This window comes from Mobula hypostoma, chromosome 19 (genome assembly GCF_963921235.1).
Source record: "Mobula hypostoma chromosome 19, sMobHyp1.1, whole genome shotgun sequence".
Lineage (NCBI taxonomy): Eukaryota > Metazoa > Chordata > Chondrichthyes > Myliobatiformes > Myliobatidae > Mobula > Mobula hypostoma.
Genome location: NC_086115.1, coordinates 15,734,091 through 15,757,715, shown reverse-complemented (window position 1 = coordinate 15,757,715; position 23,625 = coordinate 15,734,091). Strand labels below are relative to the sequence as shown.

Here is a 23,625-nt window from a genome sequence, read left to right as displayed (position 1 = left end):
GTCAGCTTCATCGTCCAGTCCAGTTGCAATAAGGTTAATGCTCTTCCGTTCTCTAATCCACTGCCAAGTTGTTCAGCTTTTCAAATGGTCACCGATGGGCAGCTACAGATGTTGGAAACCCCACTCACCGTGAGCCAGCAGCTTAGACTACTCACATCTCAGACTAAAACCTGCATCAGAAGCCCCACTGGTGTTTACAAGGCATCAGCTCTCAAAAACAGCAGACAGAAATGATGGGGTTAAAGAAACTCGGGCTAGTTTGCTTTCAGTAAGTGCCAGTAAACCCAGTCGGGATCACTTCAGATGGTGTAGACAGGGAGCTCTCCCATCACACTCAACCATTTCATGTACATTTAATTAAGTTGATGCACCCAAATTATTAGCCCATCTTTCTCTACAGATATTAACAGACCCAGTGTGCATCCCAGCAGTGTGACACTCATTTCCAACATCGAGCTTGTTCCTCTCTGCAGAGAGCAATTCCGTTAACCATTCCGACTGAGAATCACCATATAAAATGCATTCAGAGGTATCGAAAGGTCATTAGTTTTCACAGATGTGCATGAGCTGCAGACAGCAAATACTTCCATTGCCAGCTGAAGCCCGAAAGTCTCACTTAGTGAAAATGAACTGAGCTCCAGGGATTAAGTACCCCGATTACTCCTGCATAGGAACAGTCATCGACACAGCCAAGTTGTGACAGCAAAGTACTTGTTTAAGAGCAAGTCCACACCGTGATCAAGGGCTGCTGTCAGGCAGTGGAGAATCATCACTGCAAGGATACAGAGGACTAAGCCATCTACTCTACCACCAGGTTCCCCATTCTAGGTAAGACACATGTCAACTGTCCAATATTTGTGAGAGATGTGAAGGGGGCAGGGGTGGGGATGAAGGGCTGGCTTGAAATATCAGAAGGAAAAGGAGACAAGGCAATGCTGTTATTGCATCAGTGGAGGGTCACCAACTTCAAAAGATCCTTCTGGAGCTCACTGTGTATTGCACATTTTAAAAAGTTAAAATATAAAATATTACTAAACACATTATTCAGTTTAAGGCTAAATTTAGATACATTTAATTATACACATCCTTTAATTACACTACAATGAAGAGGCTGCCCGTTACAAATTCCTTCCCAGCACCAACATCTCTTTCGGAAATCCCTCCATCCTGGCCAACTCCAGGAAGCCCAGTTTGCTGTAGAACTCCAAACCACGCCTGTCGTTGGGTCTTACTTCACAGAACGCTCCTCGAGATCCTGAATGGGAAGAAAACAATAGTGTTTACAGCTGGCAGTGGAAAATGGCATCACCAACATTCACATGCAGGAGACGAACCACTCACGCCTGCTGACCTCAAAAGGCTTCAGTGACACCATTTAATAGCTAGTGTGGGACAGGCCGTTCTGGCCCGATGACCTGTGACCAGCAACCCCTGATTTAACCCTAGCCTAGTCATGAGACAGTTTAGAATGACCAGTTCACCTACCAACCAGTACGTCTTTGGACTGGGAGGAAACCAGAGCACCCGGAGGAAATCCACAGGGTCACAGGGAGAATGCACAAACTCCTTACTAGCAGCGACAGGAATAGAACCTAGGTGTTTTACTTGTGTCAACACCTTAGATCTAACTGTGTAATGTCTCGTGAAGTGTCTTGATGTTTCGCTATGTAGAGTGTGCTAAATAAATTTTATGTAAGTGCATGCAGGTTCATCCTTATATCGACTGTGACAGGACCAGAGTCCCTTCCCCCACACTGTCTTAGGGACACACAAGACCCATTGCCCATTGATTTATGGATTCCTGGCTTTTGTGTGGGCTTATTATTGTCACATGTACTGATAGTGAAATACTTGTCTTGCATACTGTTCATACAGATCAGAATATACATGCATTCAACTAGATTAAAGGTAAAACAACAATGGAGAATAGTGTAAAAGCTACCAAAAAGGTGTAGTGCAGCTAACTGATAAAGTGCAAGATCATAACGAGGAAGATTGAGAGGCCAAGAGTCAGTCTTAAAGTACAAGATGTCCGTTGAAGAATCTGCTAACAGCAGCACAGAACTCGCTCAAGCCTGGTGGTATGTATTCACAGGCTTGTGCATCTTCTGCCCAGTGGGGGAGGGGAGAAGAGAGAATGAACACTCTTACTGACAGACTGTCACCCTGAAATGTCAGCTGTGAGCCACGCACTGGTCATTACCATTTGTTGCAGGAGAGAATCAATTTTTCTCTGCCAGTGGTATTAGTTATCAGTTTAACCCAATGTTGTTACTTCCAAAGGAATTGACCTTGCATTTAAAACAGTGTAAACCAATGACTGCAGTCCTGATACTTAATGTTTGAATAAAAGCCATGCAACTAAAGATTGGGTAATGATTTAAATTAACATTATCTAAAAAATCGTTGTTTACCACAAACAAGATAAGCTACTAGATTATGAACCAGGAAGCTGCAGGCACTGCTTGAGTTACTAAACACAAAACAAAGTGCATGTTTAAGCACCTCAGCTAAACTCTCTACAGGATTCGAAGAATTAAAGGTTACATAGATAACAGGAGCCAACGTAACTGAAGTCCATAATTTCAACCACTTTGTCAGAAATGCATGTGAAGATACATGATGGCGCCAGTGACCGACACGACCAACAGCTCAAAACATTACTTGTGCTCTTAAATATGCTTCTCCTGAACTGCGACTGGTCACATCCAATAATTTACATCTTGATGAGATTGAGAGTGGAGAGTGCAGCCATCGTTTCCCAATGGTGGAAGATGAAATGGTTGGCTCTATTACTCCTCACCAAGTGTTGAGCAAGATTGTAACGAGAACAAGAGCTGAAGATGAGCGGAGGTTTGGTGCAATCTGCCTACGTGTGACTGATCTCCCATTCACCACTGCCAGAGGAAGGTGGCCCATTCGATTGCCTTGGCGCAGCTCATGGCTATGGGATTTTGCAGTTTGATATTTAATGTCCTCAGCACTGAACATGCTCCACAGTTGTGAACTCATTTTTGGAGGAATCTGCAGTTCATGCTCCATGTGTTTGTTACTTGCGCAATTTGATCAAGGCTATTCAGTGCAGAAGTGGCTCTACAGCTGAGGCCTGCGGTCACTAAGCTGAACTGACTTGGTAGCTGTCATTTGTGGACTGTGGTTTGATGTTCAATATTCTGTGTTATTTTTGATTTGCATGATTTGTTCTTTTCTCGCACGTTAGGTATTTGATGTTTTGATGGGTTTAAATGGCTTTGTGGCTTCGTACAGGATTATATTCTGCATAGATACTTTGATAATAAATGTACTCTGAAACTTTGAATGAATTTTGGTCTGATAGCTCTAGCAACAGATAATGATAAACTATTTATTGACATGCAGTGCGGAATCAGCCCTTGGAGCCATGCTGCCCAGTAATTCCCCAACTTAATCCGAGCCCAATCCTGGGACAATTTACAATGACCAACTAACCTACCAAATGGTACATCTTTTGACGATCAGAGGAAACTGGAGCAACCAGGGGAAATCCACACAGAAATATTGCACAGGTTTCTATTTTCAACATACAACAAATAGGCCCCAGCACTAAACAAGCCACCCAGTTCCACCTCCAACGGGATCCCACCACTAAGCACATCTTTCCCTCCCCCCCCCCCGCATTCCGCAGGGATCGCTCCCTATGCGACTCCCTTGTCCATTCGTCCCCCCCATCCCTCCCCACTGATCTCCCTCCTGGCACTTATCCTTGTAAGCGGAACAAGTGCTACACATGCCCTTACACTTCCTCCCTCACCACCATTCAGGGCCCCAGACAGTCCTTCCAGGTGAGGCGACACTTCACCTGTGAGTCGGCTGGGGTGATATACTGCGTCCGGTGCTCCCGATGTGGCCTTCTATATATTGGCGAGACCCGACGCAGACTGGGAGATCGTTTTGCTGAACACCTACGCTCTGTCCCCCAGAGAAAGCAGGATCTCCCAGTGGCCACACATTTTAATTCCACGTCCCATTCCCATTCTGATATGTCTATCCACGGCCTCTTCTACTGTCAAGATGAAGCCACACTCAGGCTGGAGGAACAACATCTTATATTCCGTCTGGGTAGCCTCCAACCCGATGGCATGAACATTGACTTCTCTAACTTCCGCTATTGCCCCACCTCCCCCTCGTACCCCATCCGTTATTTATTTATATACACACATTCTTTCTCTCTCTTTCCTTTTTCTCCCTCTGACTATACCCCTTGCCCATCCCCTGGGTTCCCCCCCTCCTCTTTTTCCTTCTCCCTAGGCCTCCTGTCCTATGTTCCTCTCATGTCCCTTTTGCCAATCACCTGTCCAGCTCTTGGCTCCATCCCTCACCCTCCTGTCTTCTCCTGTCATTTTGGATCTCCCCCTCCCACTTTCAAATCTCTTACTAGCTCTTCCTTCAGTTAGTCCTGACGAAGGGTCTCGGCCCGAAATGTCGACTGTACCTCTTCCTAGAGATGCTGCCTGGCCTGCTGCGTTCACCAGCAACTTTGATGTGTGTTGCACCCAGTTCACCGCTCTCTTCCTACCTTTTTGGGGTTCCTAGCTTCCTTAAGAAAACCGGTATTTAAAGTCAGACAACAGTATTACACAATAACATTGAAATACTGTGAAGTAATGAATTACACAGTAACTTACTACTTTAATTCTATTTGAAATTTTTAAATTATACCAACTTAGCAAACAGCCTGCCCCGGGAAACAATGAATACCCAGGAGATTACTGAACCACCTACAGAGCAGTTGCAGTAAAGGAGACACTGGCCCTTACCATTGGCTTTTAAGGAAGAAAGCAAACAGCCCATCATACTTTTAGCCACACTTGGGTCTGTCACCTTCGAGTGGACATCCACTTTAATTAGCGAGGGAAAGGTGGCGAGGAAGTTTTCTGGCAATCCTTGCTGCTCTTCATGGAAGCTCAGCATCATTTTCTGAGGGAAGCAAAGACAAGAAGTTAAAGGCTCACTCAGTGTAACTGTTTAGCAGGACAGAGAATGAGTAATGGCAAAGATTCTATAAAACTTAAGTGAAAGTCAGCACAGTCCATAAAACAAGGGTGCAAAATTAGGCCACTCAGCCTATCAAGTCTGTTCCACCATTAAATCATAGCTGATTTATTATCCTTCTCAGCTCCTTTCTCCTGCCTTTTTTCTCTCCACATCCTTTGACGCCATAACTAACCAAGAACCTATCAACCTTCCCTTTATATATATTCAATAGCTTGGCCAATGAAGTCAGATTCATCACCCTCTGGTGAAAGAAATCCCTTCCCATCTCTTCTGAATGGACGTGCCTCTATTCTGAGCCTGGTCCGAGACTCACTCACTATAGGAAACATCCTCTCCACATCCACATTATGTAGGCCTTTCGATAGGTTTCACTGAGAACACCCACCCACCCCCTCCTCATTTTTCTGAACTCCAAACAGTACAGGCCCAGAGCCAAACGTTTCCTTTCATTCCTGGAATCATTCTCCTGAATCTCCTCTGAACCCTCTCCAATACCACTACATTCTTAGATAAGGAGCCAAAACTGCTCAATATTCCAAGTGTAGTCTGACCAATATCTTATCACCTCTTAATTGTGATCTATCTGAATAAACATCTGGTATCTTCTGATATTCCTGGCTACCTTACCCTCATATTTCCTCTTTTCTCTCACGTTTTTAGTTGCCTGTTTTTTTTTAAAAAAAAGCTTCCCAATCCTCTTAACGTCCCACCAATTTTTGTTATATGCTCTTCCTTTTCCTTTTATGCTGCCTTTAGAATACTTTTCTTTGAGATGTATTTCTCTTGCATGTGGGGACTGCCCCCAGAAACTCCAGCCATTATCGTTCCACCATCATCCCTACTGGTGTCCCCTTCCAATCAACCTCAAACCGCTCCTCTCTCATTCCTTTACATCGGCCCTCTATTGATCAGGGTCAACGATGGACGTTGTGTCCTAGCCATCTACATGATATGTGAGCTAGGGCAGTACAATACGGAGAGCAAGCTATAGCCCATGCAGCAGGCTCCCCCTCACCAAGCAGCTGATGAACCCAAAGGAATGGTAGGGACCAATACAGTCTGGCACAGCAACAACGCAAAGTGTTGCCAGTCAGCATTGAACTCAATGTACAACTGCCTGAGGGAATCCAGATCCGGATTTTTCCCCAGGGTATACTTCTGGTCTTCCCCATGAGTGGGTATAGCCGCAAGGCAACTGTGGTTTTATGATCAAGTCTTCCTTCTAATAAAGCTGCCATCTACAGCTGACGAGCTCCATCTACCCAAAGCAACTGGTTTTAATGCCTCATTAACCTGCATTTGCCCCTTCTCCTGTCAGTTCTGCTAGGCTTAGTAGCTAAGCCACACGTGAAGGTCAGAAACCGAACTTGGTTGTCAGAGGCCATTTGAGATACAAGCCATTGGGAGCATTTTATGGGTAAAGGAGCTCATCCCCACTACTCAGCCCAGCTATGACAAGCTTAAGGAACCATTTACTTCACTGTAATACAGATATATCTGATTTATCTTCTCATACTACAGGGTGGAACCTATTATATTATGATCACTATCTCCTTTCCTTTAGCTCCCTAATTGAATCTGGTTTATTACACAACACCCACTGCAGATTAGCTGATTCCCCAAGTGGGCTTAACCACAAGCTGCTCTAAAAAGTCATCTCAGGCATTCTACAAATTTACTCTCTAGATTCAGCACCAACCTGATTTTCCTAAACTACCTGCACATTGAAATTTCCGCGTGATTATTCATGCCTTTTTTCTACTTCCCCATTGACATTTATATCCTGCATCCCAGCTACTGTTCAGGGGCGAGTATACAACTCCCGTCACCTGCAAGTATAATGAATGGTCCCAATCAAATTCAGGTGTAACCATCCTATATGTACAAGAGATCCCTATGATCGAGAAATCAGAAACCCAGCCCCTTTCACCAGTTCCTTACCCATTCATTCATCTGTGCTACCACCCTGTTACTGCCCCGACTAGCACGTGGGAATAATGCAGAAATTACTTTTGGAGGTCACACTCTGCAGCCTCTTCCCTAACTGACTGTACTCACTGCCCCCTTCAGACATCAATGGATTGGCTAATACCAAGTGTGAAATGTGGATGTCTTTTGAGTGCTGGAAGACACCGAAAGGCATGAAGATTGATCAAACTCCAACCTCTTAAGCATCAAAGAATAGAAGTACACCAAGTTACGGCAACAAAAATTTTGGGTGGCACATGAGTGTAGCAATTAATGTAACACTATTATAGCTCCAGTCTCCCAGGTTTAATTCCACTGCCATCTCCCTGTGACCACATGGGCTTCCTCCGGGTGGCCTAGTTTGCTTCCATATTGCAAATACTACAGGTTAGTAGGTTAATTGGTCACATGGTGCAATTATGCTGTGCAGGCTTGTAGCACTGAAAGGGAAGTTCACGAAGATGATAACTAAAGACCAGTGTTTGGCCAAGCTTTCTGCCACAAAGAACAATGAACATGGCTGTTTACTCAACACCACTGCAAAATAGCGACTGAACTTTATAGAGTCTAGAGGCAAAATTTCAAAATATGATAAAGCACCAGATGTCGATTTAGACAAAAACAGATTCTGCAGGTGCTGGAAATCCTGAACAACACACACATAATACTGCAGGAACTCAACAAGTCAGCAGCATCTCTGGACAGGAATAAACAGATGAAGGGTCTTGACCTGAAACAATGATTATTCCCTTCCACAGATGCCACCAGACTTTTAGTTCCCTCCAGCATTGTGCTGATGAGAACAAGCTTCATGCAGATAAAGACTTTCAGAAAGCAACTGATGACAAGCAATCTTACTAGCCAAACAAAAGCCCATAATTTAAAAGAGGCCAGTTGGTGACACAGGGGAAATCTTCCTGATAATTTAGCAAAGCACAGTGAATGGTTGTTTTTCCAGCTTGTAGAAGGGTATATGACCCTGAATTAGGTTCATTGGCTACAATACCAGAAACGAAAACTCCAGGACAGGCAAATAAGGTCTGGACAGTCTGGTGGGTTGGCAATGTAAGTGATTAAATTTAATAGCGCAAAATCATGTATTTTGGTTGGAAAATTAAGAATTTGCATCAGGTTTAATATCTCTGGCATATGCCGTGAAATGTTTTGGAGCACCTGTACATTGAGATACATAATAAAAACTAAATTAAAATATATGCAAGGTATAGAAAAAATAAAGTAGTGAAATATATCGTTCATTTCTAAAGGGGGTTCAAGGTCGCCGAGGTCTACAGTATAAATGCACAAATCTTCAAAGGTGACAGAAGCTTAATGCAACATTGATTTGGCCAAACCGTATTCAGCCCCTACAACTAGGCAGGGGACCATGGCAATTCATGAGGAGAGCTTTCAAAGGGTATGGAATTTCTTGTGGCACATTGTCTTTTAGTGAGTGGCAAAATCTTGGGAGTCGGGTTTGGGAATGTGGAAATGTGGGAACAAAATAGGATTAGTGTAAACGAAAGGTTAATGCATGGTTGGTGCAGACATGATGGGCTGTGAGTTGCCTGCTGCAGCCATGCCTTTACAAGAATCCAATGTCTTTAATTGTTGCAGTTTCTTCTCTTAAAACAATAAATTTACAGCAAGTCAACTTAATGAGAAATTACCTGTTGTTCTGAGAGTTCTTTATTAGTTTCTGGTTTAACATATTTCTCCCGCATAGCAGGTATCCAGGAAACTTTACACTTTCTAGCATATGGTTTCACATCCACCGTGCCAAGGGCATAGCCACATATACTGCCCTCATCTTCCAACACGAAGCAGTAATCTGGGCTCAGTGTGAGAAGTCCGCCCACCAAACTGTAACACAGCAAGAACAGCACAATAGAGCAGAGATATACTCACATCCACCATCCATAATAACTAAACATCAATAGACACCATCTTTTACTGGGAGTTGTTTACAGAAGAATGGACAATGTTGCTCTGGTAATTTGCCCAAGATGTTTAAACACTGAATAGCTTGAAAAGAGGGTGATATCTCCCACTGACTGACAGATCCAGATCTGGTCAAATTGGCTGGAAAATGTGTTTGAATAGACCATGGTGTTGTTGAATAGGAAGGGGTGAATAACATATTCCTGCTCCTGTTGGTAATGTTTTTTGGAGGTCTCTACTGTTGGCAACAGCAATAAAAGGAACAAGAATGCTTGGCAGCAAGAAACAGGAACCCCAAACAATCTACACCCATCCACCATCAGGCTCTCAAATCAGAGGCCTCTCAAACTTGGCTCACACCATCACTGAACTGCTCCCACAACCTATGGACTCACTTTCAAGGACTCTTCATCTCATGTTCAAGATTTATTATTCTTTTGTTTGTGTTTACTGTGAAGGAATCTCAAGGTTGTATATGTGACATATATACTTTCCATAGTAAATTTACTTCGAACTTTGCAGTTTGGCCGAAGACACATGAAGACAAGCTCAGACTCAGTATTATTTGCCCCAAGCAGTGGCCTCAACGTGGTTCTGCTGTATCAGATAGATGGTCCTTAGCCACTTATACAGATTACTCATCATTCAGAATTCTGATAACCAAGGTAGTGCCACTGAACAGTTAACTAGTGGCATCTAGCTAGCAGACCACTGCGGCAGCATCAGACAAATGTACAACTACTCCATTCCCCATTAAAAGCCATTCGTTTCAGATGTGAGGAAAATAAACTTCAATTTTAAAAAGATCTGTGTCAGGTGACTCATCAGGGTAAAAAGAATTCTACCATTTGAAGGGCTCGAGTTCTGCCTACGGTGTCGCAGCATTGATGGAAAGGGCAGTTTGCTTCAACTATTTGATGAAATAGGCAAAGACAATCTCGCTTTGGGCACCTGAATAATTCTTTAGAAGAGTACGAAGTGGATGAAATTTTGGGACAACTGAACTCTCTCCACACATACTCACCTGTCACCGATGATATCTGGCTGATCACACATTGTGTCACCGTCCATTTCATCATCATACATCTCCTTACAGATTTTATACACAGAGGCCTGTGAATAAAAGAAAATCCAGTTAATATAGTGCCTCAATGTGGGCTGATACAATACTGCGGGATGCACACACTTCATTCTTTCCTATGTACTGAAAAGCAATCAGCAAATCAACACCCAGAGTCATCATGGAAACAATCCAGTACAGAATACGGAACAGCACTGGCCTCACGGTCCACAATGCCTGTGCCAACCACATTGCCAAAACTGTCTGCACATGATCCAGATCTCTCCGCTCCTTGTGTTCATGTGCCTGTCCAAATGTCACTCAAGTACCACTACTACAACCACCACCCTTGGCAACCCATTCCAGGACCTACCAATCTATGTCCAAAAACATGCCCTGCACATCTCATTTTCCCTTCAAAGCTTTCTCATCCAGTACTTGACATTTCCATTCTGGGAAGAATTACAAATTTTACCCCTCAGATTCCAATGCTCTAGAGAAAACAGTTTAACCAACCTTTCCTTTAATTCTCTAAGCCTAATGAACATCTTTTGCATCCTCACCAAAGCTTCCACATCCTTTCTGTAATGCAGTGACCAGAACTGCACAGAATACTCCAAATGCAGCCCAAATAGGTTGTGGAATTGGGGCTCGCTTTCCAGTCTCCCAATGAGGCAACTGGGATCTTAAATCGTACTTTATCACCCATGCGTAGCAACATGCACTGGCTCCCAGTGTATTTAAATTTCCCTTTCCTAAATTACTGTGGAACGCCACTGCCAGCTTCAAATCCCATCTTGCTACAGCCCTCAACCTGGAACTCCTTTAGACCAAACTTCTCTAGAACAGGCAGTTCTGTTTTCAGCTGCCAGCAACACTGAAGTGACACCCCCCCACCCACACACACACCAATATCTTATCTCTATCCTTTAAGCACTTCATAAAACATACCTGTCAAAGTTTTGTCATCTGTGGCTGTGTCAAATTTTATAGCACTCCAGTAAAGCACCAAGATTTTTGCTTCACTAAAGATGTGCAGACGTAACTGACCTACAGATCAGAAAATTACTAATAGTTTATGATAGCACAAGAACAATGGAGAAAGGGCAGCCTTCAGTTTGGGGAAAATTATTTAACTTCTAAAGGCAGCACAAGCTCATTAACATTTTATGGCATCTTAAATAGCAACTGGTGAATTGGAAATCAACTGAGGAATGGTGGCCCCATTAGGAGGATCCAGGAGACATCATTAAAACGAGACATGAAGTTCACAAACTGCCAAGTTATGGGAGGTGAATTTGTAATGAAATAAAGCTCCAAGAGGAGCAGCGACCATTTGCAGGCGTAAGCAGAGATCTTCAGTGCCACCTGGGAGCAATGAGCAAGGCTCTGCTGCCGTTCCATGCACACTTTTACGGCGCAGTTATTTCAGTGACACACAGGTAGCAGTTCCCACCTGGGACGTCTGCCACTCTCCAACTACACACTTCCCAGGAAATGACAATTACAGAGCAACAAGGTCCTCAGGGTCTTTCCAGTTCCCACAGCCAATGGTAGTGGGACTTCTCAATCCAACTTGGAGAGGATCGCGGCGGTCGAGCACATGGTCAAGCTGTTGAACATCCAAATCAGTCATTGTGAGAAATCAGCCAAGATATGACAAAGTACCAAAGGGCTCAACAATGAATGAGCCAAACCAAAGGACTGGATCAGAACTTTACAACAAACTGACGAGATTGCTGAGAAGTGGGCAAGGGTAGTATAGTCTTAACCATCGTCTTGTAGCACAAGAACCTGAACTGAGTAGATACAGAACAAACATTTAGTTTTGACGAAATAAATCATTCTTCCTCGAAGTTACAAATCAAGATCTTTACAATAAAAAGAAACTCATACTTGAGTGTAGTTGATACACACTCAGACCCAGTGTCTTCACAAGACTGAGAAGGCTGGTGATAAACAATAGCTTTGATGAAGTCTGGGGCTACACCCATGCAATTCCAAATACAAGAGACAAGGTTTTGTTCAAAGCATGATTGGATGTAACGGAGCTTTAAATAATAGAAGACAGAATTTTAACTAAATTCAAAACCTCCAAATAGCTCTTTGCTCTCAATTCAATAACCAGATCCATTAGCAAACCTGATTATAAGGTAACACAGAAGGTTTCAGATGGCAATAATGAAACGATGACACTCAGATCTGTCCAGAAATCTCTCAAAGGAGCTACAGGATCTCCGGTCCATTGGATTGGCAAATAGAGGGAAAGGAATTGTTGTTTTAGGTTGAAACCCTTCATCGGGACAGACAAGAAATGTTGTCATTTTCCCACCACAGACACTGCTCAAGCTGTGGAGTTCTCCAGCTATTATTTTCCCACTCCAGATTTGGAATAGTCTCGAATATCCACAAGACCATTAAGCTCTTATGATATAGGAGCACAGTCAGGTTATTCAGCACATCCATTCCACTCGGCCATTTCTTCTTGGTTATTTTTTCCATCCCATTCTCCCACCTTCTCCCCATAATCCTTAACCTCCTTACCAATCAAGAACCTACCTGGCTCTAAATATACCCACATCTTATCACATATGAAGCACCAGTAACATTATACTGTTTACTTTTTTACTTGCTTTGTATATCCACCTTATTATTTGATCACTTGTGGAAATATTACTTTGTGTAATGTGTTTGAGTTATATGCACTGAAGGAATGTTGCTTTGTTTGGTGGTATACACGTGTATGGTTGAATGAAAATGAACTTGATTTCTTGTCCTCCAAGTATCCTAATATTTATTACCTGGATACTGCAATGGAGTTTAGATGTGTACAACTTTGTAGATATCAGGGTCACTACAATAGTGACCAGCACCTTGGTTCAAAAGTTACATTAAGTTCAAGAGGTGACTGACTAGCCAATCTAATATCAAACTTACCAAGTAAACTCATTGTCAGAGGACAAATTGGTCACAGACTTCCAGGTTTCCCAAAATTCTTTTACCTGCAATCACTATTTTAGGCAGATTAACTAAACACTGGAGATATGGAAGCAGTGGGTTTCAATAGTACGGAGTCCAAAGTCCCATTGAAACGAGATGTTCAACTTTGCTTCTTCCCAAAATGGGAGTCAAGAACATAGAGAATGATGCACTTGTTTCTGATATTGCAGAATACAAGTGTAGGTGCAATGTTTAATTAGGTTGCTGGATATTCTGAACAGAAAAGACTCCCAACTCAAACAGCAATGAATCTGTTGCCTTGACGAAGTTAGAACGTTGATCACAGAAAATTGCCCAATAATGGCCCAGGCTTTTGGGCCAAGATCATGCCAGATTTGATTCCGGCAAAGTCACTGCAAAACCATTAATCCATATAGTCCACTTTATTTAGAGATACAGACAGTAACAGGCCCTTCTGGCCCGACAATACCCTTGTGACCAATTAACCTACTAACCATGTGTCTGTGGAACATGGGAGCACCTGGAAGAAACTCATACAGTCACGAGGAGAACATACAAAGTCCTTACAAACAGTGGCCGAATTAAACCTGGGTCACTGGTCTGTAATAACATTACACCAACTGTTACGCTAACATGTTGCCAGGCTTTTGGAGAAATCCAATTATCCCAGTTCCAGTCCCACCCCATTAACTTGCATTGCATTCTGTTTTGAAGATTTAACAGAACCCAGGTTACAATCCTCCTTGCAGTGTAGGAATGCTAAGAACAGGCCAATCTGACCTGATTTAGTGCAGGTAGGCTTTGAGGACTCCAAACACAACAACGTCTGCTGAAGAGAGATAGTCAAGAGGACTTTTGATAATGCATAGTTTCTAGCGTATGAAGAGATTATAAATTGTGAATACTGTTATTGGTCAAAATTGCCGAAGGGTGCAGGCATTTATGAAGATACTTTCTTCCCATTAATGCATAAGCAGAGGGATTAAAATAATGATGGGAAATGTGGAAGAGCTGGTGACGTGCCACAATGAATGGTCGAAAAATTGCTTCAAGCGCAACTGAATAACTGATGCAAAAATAGATTAAGATTCTGTGTAAGGGGCTTCTGTGTACAGACAGCAATAACATGCTAATTACCATGCTGCGACAAATCGCTATAGTCACGTGCCAGGGGAATGTGGCTCGACTGTGCAGTTCCCGCATGGCTGGCTTCACAGAGCAAAGTAGCTCAATTAAAGTTGTTATATCTTACTTTACATGAAAACAAAAGCTAGGATTTTAACATTAGTCATAATCATCGAGCAGTTTGGCTTAATGTAATTATGCTCAATTCATTCTGTAATTTCAGCAGTGTAATGGACATAATAAATTGGAGTTACCTGCATTGAATTACAAACTGTGAATCACTGATGGAAAGGGCAGGCCTATCACAACTGTACTCAGTATCCACCAGCTCATCCCCATGTTACATTCTGTACAAATAATGCTTTTTGGATTAGTTAAAGGAAGACAGCAGGGAAACAGGCCCTTCAGCCCAACTACAGCATCCTTGCTTTCAGCCCATAGCTCTCCAAGCCTTGTCCCCACTGTGTCCCTATCTAAATGCCTCTTAAATTGTTGCCATTGTACCCACTTTGACCACTTCCTCTGACAGATCATTCCAGGTGCCCACTTCCCTCTGAATAAAGTAGTTCCCTCTCAGGTCTCTTAAATCTCCCTTCTCATCTTGCTTTTGTGCCCTGTAGTTTTGGGCTCTCAAACCCTGGGAAGAGTTTATGATCGTCCAGCCTTATCCACACCTTACAAGATTTTATAAACTTCCAAGAGGCAACGTCTCACCTCCCTATGATCCGGGGAATAAATATCCAGCATGATCAAGCTCTCCATATAATTCAAACCCTCTGATCCAGGTAGTGTCCCCTTAAATCTTATCACAGGAGTTTCTGCAGATGATGGATATCCAGAACTATACAGATATACAGAAAGTCAGGTAGCATGTATGGAGAGAAATGGTCGAGACTCTTCATCCTCTGAAATCTTTTCTGCATCCTCTCCTGATTGACAATGTCTTTCCAAAACTGTACACAATACTTCAAGTGGTCTTACCAACAACTTACTTAATGTCCCTAGTTTTAAAACTGATTTTAATTACATTATTATGAAACAACACTCACCTCATCTTTTGGAAAGTATGGCCTGATCGCATAGACTTTTGAGGTTGGCATGGGGGGTGGAGGCTGGTAGAAGAGATCATTTGCCCCATCAATGGGCAATAAACGCTGCGAAGAATAAACAGCTTAGTCAGTACAGTTCTGCATCAGAATTTGGACATTAGTATCTGCTCCACATAACATACCTTCCAATCTCAAACTCATTTGCTACTGAAGACACCTTGTAAGGCACCCATCTGTGTAATAAGCAGATGACATCAATTGTATGTCTTACATGCTAAATACCAACTAGTATCTACCGCAGCAAATAAGTGAAGATGTGGAAATCACTGCACTTATGATGGAATTTGTGGATTACAAGCTTTTTTAAAAAAGTCAAATAATCTCTTTTGAAGGGTGGGAGCAAGGAACTTTTTTTTTGGGGAGGTTTGGTCTGGAGAGGGTTAACTGGCTGTCGAAGCCGTGCACCCAGAGCTTCTTCGCAAGCGCGGTTTCGCAGGCTGCGCGTAAAAGCACCTGTAGGGGAGAAAAGAAAAACAGCGCGGTGAAGCTCCATGAACCTTCAGGGAAAACCAAGATTCAGCAACAGTCAGAAACACCTTTATCCATCAACTCACCTATGAGCCCATTGGGCACCAATGGCAAGGCAAGTTAAATTGTACTTCTATTGAAGTCAAAGCCTGGTCATTTATTCCCCACCCTCCATCCCACCTACATTTTAAGAGGCTGAATGTTCATTGTGACTTGGTCACCTTTGTTCATGGAACTTCGAGATTTGAGCACGCTGCGCCAGTGCTGAGTAACTGTTGCGCAACCTGCAAAGGAACGTTTCTGTCAACCACGTGAACTAAAATTTGCAGTGCACGCATGCGCAGTGGGATTCCAACATCTCCTTCTAACTGAAAAGAAAGCAAATTAGTGCCAGTACCAAATGTACCAAATTCTATTCAGAAAACCAGCTAGCCATCAACAGACCAATCCTTGCTTTTTATACAGTGTTTCTCTTTCAAAATGAAGAAAAAACAAAATCAGTCATTGGGAATTCGTTGAATACCTGAAACTCTCCTGCTAGACCACCTCTAAAGGCCCAGGGTTCTTGGTCGCCACTCAAGAACTGTGCTGAAGATTGACTACGACACCCTGTTGATCAGATCCAAGCGGAGAATGTTACGTGGGGGCTTCCTGTGGTCTTACTTTTCCGCAAAAGCAATACACCACCTTCTCAACAGAAAGAAAAAGTGCGCAGCAAGAAATGCCCTGTCTGACCTAGACTACCTCTTACAAGATTTAGGGCTGTAATGATTCACTCTTTTTGCCCATATTTTGTAAAGTAGTAAAATGAAACAGCCATCTATTAACCAAACAAGTGCCACCCACAACTTGAGAATTTTCTACTGTGGCTCTTTACAAATGCTTTATTTAAAAACGTGCATGGAATAATCCCAAGTTTTTCCATTGTCATTGGGTAGCTTGAATAACACTCAAATATTGGTATTCCACAAGTCCCATTGCAGCCCTAAGCAATACCTTAAATGAAGTCACATTTTGGTGCTCCTCTTGTCAGATGACATTTGGTACTAGAATTTGTTTGTTTAAACAGAAAAAAACTTGACCTATGCTGGTTATAGACCAAATATAAGGTAAACCTTAATTCATATGTTAAAGTGCTGGAAGTACTCCAATGGAAAGAAAAAACAGAGGCAATGCTTCATTCCCAGAAAGGCTGCCAGGAATCTTGAACATATTCAACATTGTTTTTCCTGAATTCCAACATCTGCAGTATTGTGTCTTTCAATAGGCCAAGCATTACTGTGAACCAACTAATCAGCAGAATCATTGAAAGCTGAACCATAAAGACCTATGGCAGCTCTCAGTTCTCGCACAAAATCCAACGATAAAAACCTCCACATGGAAAAATAGTCATAATGGTCAGTGTAGGGCTGCATCCTGTAGACAAATTGAGATGGCTTCACAAGCTCACCCTTGCTCTTCCGAGGGCTGGAAAAGTCAGGTCCTGCACATGAAGTCTGTCATTCCCACCTGCCCAACTTGCTCCTTCCATGATTTCGCCTTCAGTAGGTTTGACCAAAAGTTTTCCAAGGAGGTGATCATTCAAAGCAAGCTCCAGAATGTTGTCAGCCAGGGCAGGTCTCTTGGTTCCAGGTTTATCCAAGCTAAATTTGGCTTAAATACACATCAGGTATCCAAGATGGACACACTAAAGATCTCAAGCTTTTTCCATTTTGTGGTCTGGATCAGTTAGAATCTGTGTACCAGTTGAAGGACTGGACGTCAACCCTGCTCATCTTTATCAGAAGCATCAAGGTTCACATTCACATAGGGCCTTTCACAATCACGGGCCACTCCAAAGCACTTTACAGTCCAAGGTGAACAAGTGCTGTCACTGTGACTGTTTCACCAGTCAAGGCACTGTGACCACTGTACTTCCTCACCAAAAGCGAACAGAAAGAGGAACACAGAACCGTATAGCCTGCAGAATCTAGCATAGCATATACATGTGACAGATCCCTTAAGAACCTAAAGATCCAGAACTACTTGCAACTAAGTAGTTCAATCTAGCTGTGTAAACATCCTCTACAGTCCTACAATTAAAGTCTGACCACAGTAATGCAATGGGATTGGAAAAAGTGGAAGTGAACAGAGGAGCAGAACAAGAGCAACACTGAAGTGTTATCTGATGTGAATTGGTTGCAGCTCAGCTTCCACTATAGCCAAGTAGATTATTTCTTTAGCTTCCGGTCAAGCACCTTTGCAGAATGACTGAAAACCACTGCAGTGCTGGGTGACTACATACAAAGCTTCAATCACAGAGCAACAGAGGAAACCAGATAAAAGGCACTTTGGAATCTGGACAGTTAACTATATGTCAGACATACCAGCCAAGTCAGTAATTGAGTCAGACAAAGTGGCTTTGTTCCGTACACATCAATAAACAGGCACAGGGCAATGTGGTCTGAGCTGAGGTCATGATAAAATGCAGAACCTAGAAACTTCTGGTGGGCTTAGCAAATACTCTCTCCATTCTAGATTCTAAGCAGACACTGAGCATTTAACATTTAGTAAGAGGTGAGGAAAAGACACATTCACCAAAAACAATTTAGAAAGTTAGGGAAGACGACATTTTAAGAGGAAAACGGGAGGTCTTTGTTTACCAACAGCAGTGTCTAATTGCTACATCTAATTTTATATATTCTTCCTCTGATATCATTCAATACTGGGCAACTCTCATCAGTGGCAGCAGGCTGCATCTCCACTGTAAACACTATAGGCAACTCAGGTTTCTGACAGACATCAAAGACTTCACCTCTCCACAAATAAGCTTCATGGAATGTCTTTAACCAAACCCATGCTTCAATGCTATAGAATTTACAGTTGACAAAGGCTCCAAGCTTACTTGGACAAATAACAGTTCTTATTGCTACTGACATTGCTGATAGGACAGGTAGTTTGGGAGGAACCGGTCTACAAGGAGCACTCTTTCAGCAGATGATTGAATGATTCCGATTGAATAGGCTGATCAAGGAGCCATCTGAAAATCTGAACTATAAAGTCAGCAGTAAAAGTTAAAAGCAGTTCAATATTTAGGTGCTATGTAGACCTATAGAATGTTTATTTTCCCTTACGGCTTTCCTAACTGAAGAAATTGAAGCCTGCGTTGATTCTTACACAAAGAAACCAACTCTACATCATTTTCAGGAACAAGGCAAGAGACAGATACACTGAAGCCCTCATTAGGACAATTTTCCCAGCAACATTTTTAACTGTGAGCGATATGGAAAATTCAATTCACTTTGGCTTTCCTCTATCTCACCATTCCAAATGTGATCACCAGTATGCACTCCATACCATTACAGTCATCTGACAGGTTCAGCACTGCAGCACAAGAGGGAAAGCTTCAGTTTCTGGGTCTTACTCGTTTTATTGGATCAATTCAAAACGAGTCCAAAACCTGGCTAGGAATAAGGAAGCCTTCCTCTCAATCCACTAGTGAGATACAGTCCTGAGGAGTACCCATGTTACATGCTATTCTGGAAGGATAATGCAATATTTAGTAAACCGAAACATACCATATGGTAGGGAAACACTTTACTTAACCTTCAATTTTTTTTTAGGGTGGGGGAATGGAAAGTTTTTACAATTAATTTTATGCTGCGACTTCCATATGCAAAGTGAGCCAGCTTAAAAACTGAACCCATTTCTAAAAATTAACTGCAGCTTCAGAAATCATTGATCATGCGTTACTACAGACCGCAAAACAAATTATTTCAAAGAGCTTGTAACGGGTACTTGGGGACAGTAGCACAACTAGCTTTGATTTTAAAGATAATCTAGACTGTTCTATAAAAAATGTTAAAGCATGTCTTATAATACTGGCTGCACAAATGTGACTTCAAGACCTTTCCTCAAATTATTTTGTTTAAACCCTCATTGCCTATCACTAAGCTAAATGAATGATCGCGCCACGCTTCGTACATCTGGCGTTGTCGATCCCACAGCTGTAGTAACTTGTGCTGAGGATTCTTCCATCTGTACACAGTGAGGGAAGAAGACAAGACAATAGAAGAGGCCGTTAGTAACCCTTCACATCACAGCATCACACTCAGGTTATGACAGACTGCAAACCACATCACTAAACACTAGGACCATCTCTGAATTCTACACTTAAACAATGGGCTGCCTTGCACAACTTGGGCTCCCCATATTCAATGGCCTAATGCTGAATGCTTCAACAGAAACACTTACACTTGTGTCACCTATCACTAATTTCCCAAAACTATATGCCAGAAGAACAGGCTGAGGCAGTTACAATAACACCTTAAAGGGCATCTTGGCAGGTGAATGGAATGAATAGAAAAGGTAGAATAGAATAGAGGGCTGTGAGTCAGCTCGGATAGTCCCCTTGAGCAGTATGGATATGTGGACCGAAAGGTGTTTCTCTATTGCACATTGTAATTGTTTAACACAACTGCTACAAACCTAAGCTCAACAAGGATTCTTTTGCACCCTATCTCTTTTCAGAATGGTTAAGTTCATCTGAACTGTTTACCAGAAAAATCTGCCATTTCATATCCTAATATGTTGTAAAATTATCTCCCCTGATCCAGCTCTTTCTGTTATTGCATTGCTAACTACATTAAACTCACTAAAGCACTTACAGAAGACAGGATCTTTCTCACCCACTTCCCCAGTATACAATGGCAGCCAATTTTTCAGAATCTGCATCCAATGCTTTGCCCTTGAACCAGGGACCCCATTTCTAAAGGATTCCTGACCCTGGGGGCTTCAAAAGCTAGTCCATGAACTGAATCCAAGCCGTGATCACGGTGCCAGTTGAGCTGCCTGCTGCATCGTTTTTAAAAGACTGCATCCACGCCATATTCCCTGCCATCTGCGTAGAACCTGTGAATAAAATCTGGTTACATGCTGTAACCCAGACTATGCTGGTGCCTGAGGCAGTCTGCACTTCCCTCATCTCAATATGTCTGTAATGAAAGTAACCATTACAGTTGCTTCATCCCATGACTGGAATTATTCTTCTTTAGGAACAAAGGAGATTGCAAGTCTCCTGTTTTGAAGCAGCTCCCCACCCTGTTCTTATTTTTCGAACTGGTGGCAATTTTGAAGTGCAGACTGCAGCAGCAAACACCAGAATAGCCTTGCGCGTTTTATAAAGCTCGCATGCGCCGCGCCTGGAGTTGCGCTCCAAGCTGTCGGATTGCTGCATCTGTTGGCCTGCCACTGTTCTGTTGAAAACAGTAATGTTACAAAACACACAGCAAGCAGCTCCCAACAGCAGTGCGTGATCTCGGCATATTTCAGCTCTGTCATGGCCGGTTCTTTGAGTGTTTTTATTCTCCTGGGTGGCATTCCCCAATTTTGGATACACTTAGCTAGTTCTAGTGACGTAATGTAGTTCACAGTCAGTCCCAGAAAAGAGACAATACAAAAATAAAATGCAATGAGTTGTCATTTAAAAACAAGTCTACCAGTAGATTTAAATTGTTACATGTAACAATTACATCAGCCTCTGAAAAATGAAGTCACCAGAATAAAGTTGTTTACGAGTGGTTATTATTCATTCAAATTGAACACATTAATCTTAGTGTTGGTTTCAAATGCTAGTTCAGAAACAAGGCATCAAGTCACTAAAACCTTGTACTGTACAGGTGAACGAGGAGAAAATCAAGATCAAAGTTGGATAATTAAAAACTTAACTTGACTGGATAAAGGCAGCGAATAGCATATTTAAATAGCAAGAACAGCTCAAGAACTGCCACCTCCAGATAAATTTGCCATAGTATTGAACTTTTGTTTGTTTTCAAGGGCTGACACAACTGTAGGATCTCAAACCATGAGCATACGGGATGAAAACCAGACTGTGATGTTACCTACCTAACCACTGGACAAAGGATTTCACCATAGACACAACACCCTTTATATCCCAGACATAGGGGTACAGATCATAAAGAATGGATCTGTTTTCACAGTTGGCAAGACGTGTAAACATCTGCATTACGTTGCAGCACATTTCTTCAAACTTGGTGGCTCTGATATGCCATTTCTCAATCTGCAATAGAAAATTCAGAACTATTCATATCTGAATACATGCTTTAATGGATGAAAAATGTAACATCAATTCTACGTCTGCATATTCACCAGGGAAAATCAACCTTCATTCTGTTAAAGAATTTGATACTCTCAGATATTAACAACCACAATATTGCCAGGAATAAGATCTTTTTAGCTGCTGCCTGCACCATACAACTGTAAATCAACTTGCCCCCATCTAATGATCCACCAAGCTGCACCCAAAATTGTTTACGGGAAGAGATCCTCAATAGAGTAAAATAATACCAAAGCAGCCAAGGAAAGCAAAATCGAAGCTGCACTCAACTCAAAGAGCAAGTTGGCAACTGGCTCATTACTATTAAGTTGTGGTCAAAAAATTGACTGGTCCTGCCTGAGAGATTTCTGGTAACATTTCAACTAACCACAGGTCAGAATACATGTGTAAACAAGAAACAGTGCGGCAATCCATATGCCTGGAATGAAAATGCATGCCAAAAATCAGAACCAAAAACCTAAGCTTATGAATACTTTACTTCAGCTAATGGTTCAAGGTGATAATATAGCAAAGGCATGGCCATCAATGTTGCGAGGAAGACTTTGCATTAACAAAATTCTCATATCCCCAGAGGAAGAAACCTGATATTTTTGTAGTAACTGATTAGATCACTGCAGAGTAGTGAACAGCCCTTCTTCAGCTCTACAGTGAGGACCTCAAAACACTACGAGGGAAAAAAGCCTGCTGAACAGACTGTCACATGATTTGATCCTATTCACTGAAATACAAAGACATTCAGATACCCTTAAAATGTGAGAAGGGCTCCTGCCTCTCAACAATCACTGTAATGGGGTCCACAACTCACTCAGTATATTTAAGGTGGAGGTTAATAGATTCCTGATTAGTAAGAGTGTCAAAGGTTGCAGAGGGAAGGCAGGAGAACAAGATTCAGGGGGATAATGAATTAACAATGGAATGGAGCAGACTCAGTGAACTAAATGATATAACTCTGCACCTGTGTCTTATGAAAAGCTTTTCCTTGACTTTTAATTACTTTAAGCCCCAACACCCCTGCCATAATTTACCCCTCAGTAAACAAGTTCTTTCTATTTATTCCATCCAGGCCACTCTTAAATTTACCTTATTTTCCTCTCAAAGTCTGCGGCTTCAGTGAAAACAATTCCTGCCCATCATATCTTTCTGCTCTGGCTAAAAGTCATCTTCAAGACAATAACTTTATAAATCTTAGTCTGCCTTTCCTCCTGTGCAATCATACCTTTCAAATTACGTAATATAATATTGAGATTAGTTTTGAGTTACAAAACCAAATTATTCTTCTGGCAATGGCAGAAAATGCATTCCTAAATTTAAGGTGAGGCACTTCTGGAGGTCTTAAGGTAGAACACGAACAATGCACAGTAGTGCTTTAGTATCAAGGAACAGAGGGGCCTTAGGGTCCAAGACCAGAGATCTGTAGAACAAGTTGAGAAAATAACATTGATGTATGGGATGTTGAACATGCTTAGCCAAGACACTGAACAAGAGCATGAAGATCACAGCACCACTTTATAAAGTACTTGTTAGGCCACGACCTGTGATGTGTGCAGTCCTGATTGCCATAATACAAGCAGGGAGTGATTGCTGTGCAGAAAGTAGAGAGGATTCATTGGATGGAATGTTCCAGTAGTGAGGCTGGATAGGCCATCATTTTCAAGTAGACAGGATCACCTGCTACAAGTATTGAAATCATGTGCAAGGATAGTGGATTACAAAATGAATAACTCCCCGGAGCCTGACAGATGTATCACATGTAAGGAACACTTCTGGGGCTCTGACAGACTTTTGGAACATCTACAGCCACGGGTGCCATACCAGAGATTTGAGGGTAGTTATCAAGGGTGGTACAA

The 23,625-nt window shown here is 42.2% G+C and overlaps 1 protein-coding gene across 3 annotated transcripts in view; it reads right to left on the bottom strand.

The window, feature by feature from the left end:
• Positions 1 to 1,106: 1,106 nt before the first annotated feature.
• Positions 1,107 to 23,625, bottom strand: part of oga (O-GlcNAcase) — a 46,158-nt gene continuing 23,639 nt past the window's right edge. For 2 of the 3 annotated variants that reach the window (XM_063071418.1, XM_063071420.1), the window contains exons 10-17: positions 21,547 to 21,721; positions 19,627 to 19,680; positions 16,187 to 16,272; positions 15,136 to 15,240; positions 9,965 to 10,053; positions 8,670 to 8,862; positions 4,797 to 4,956; positions 1,107 to 1,255 (exon numbers count right to left, since the gene is read on the bottom strand). In XM_063071418.1, coding sequence (XP_062927488.1) covers positions 1,119 to 1,255; positions 4,797 to 4,956; positions 8,670 to 8,862; positions 9,965 to 10,053; positions 15,136 to 15,240; positions 16,187 to 16,272; positions 19,627 to 19,680; positions 21,547 to 21,721 — 999 coding nt within the window. In that variant the 3' untranslated portion in view covers positions 1,107 to 1,118. The remainder of the gene's footprint in view (positions 1,256 to 4,796; positions 4,957 to 8,669; positions 8,863 to 9,964; positions 10,054 to 15,135; positions 15,241 to 16,186; positions 16,273 to 19,626; positions 19,681 to 21,546; positions 21,722 to 23,625) is intronic. The other variant, XM_063071419.1, reaches the window with a different exon arrangement.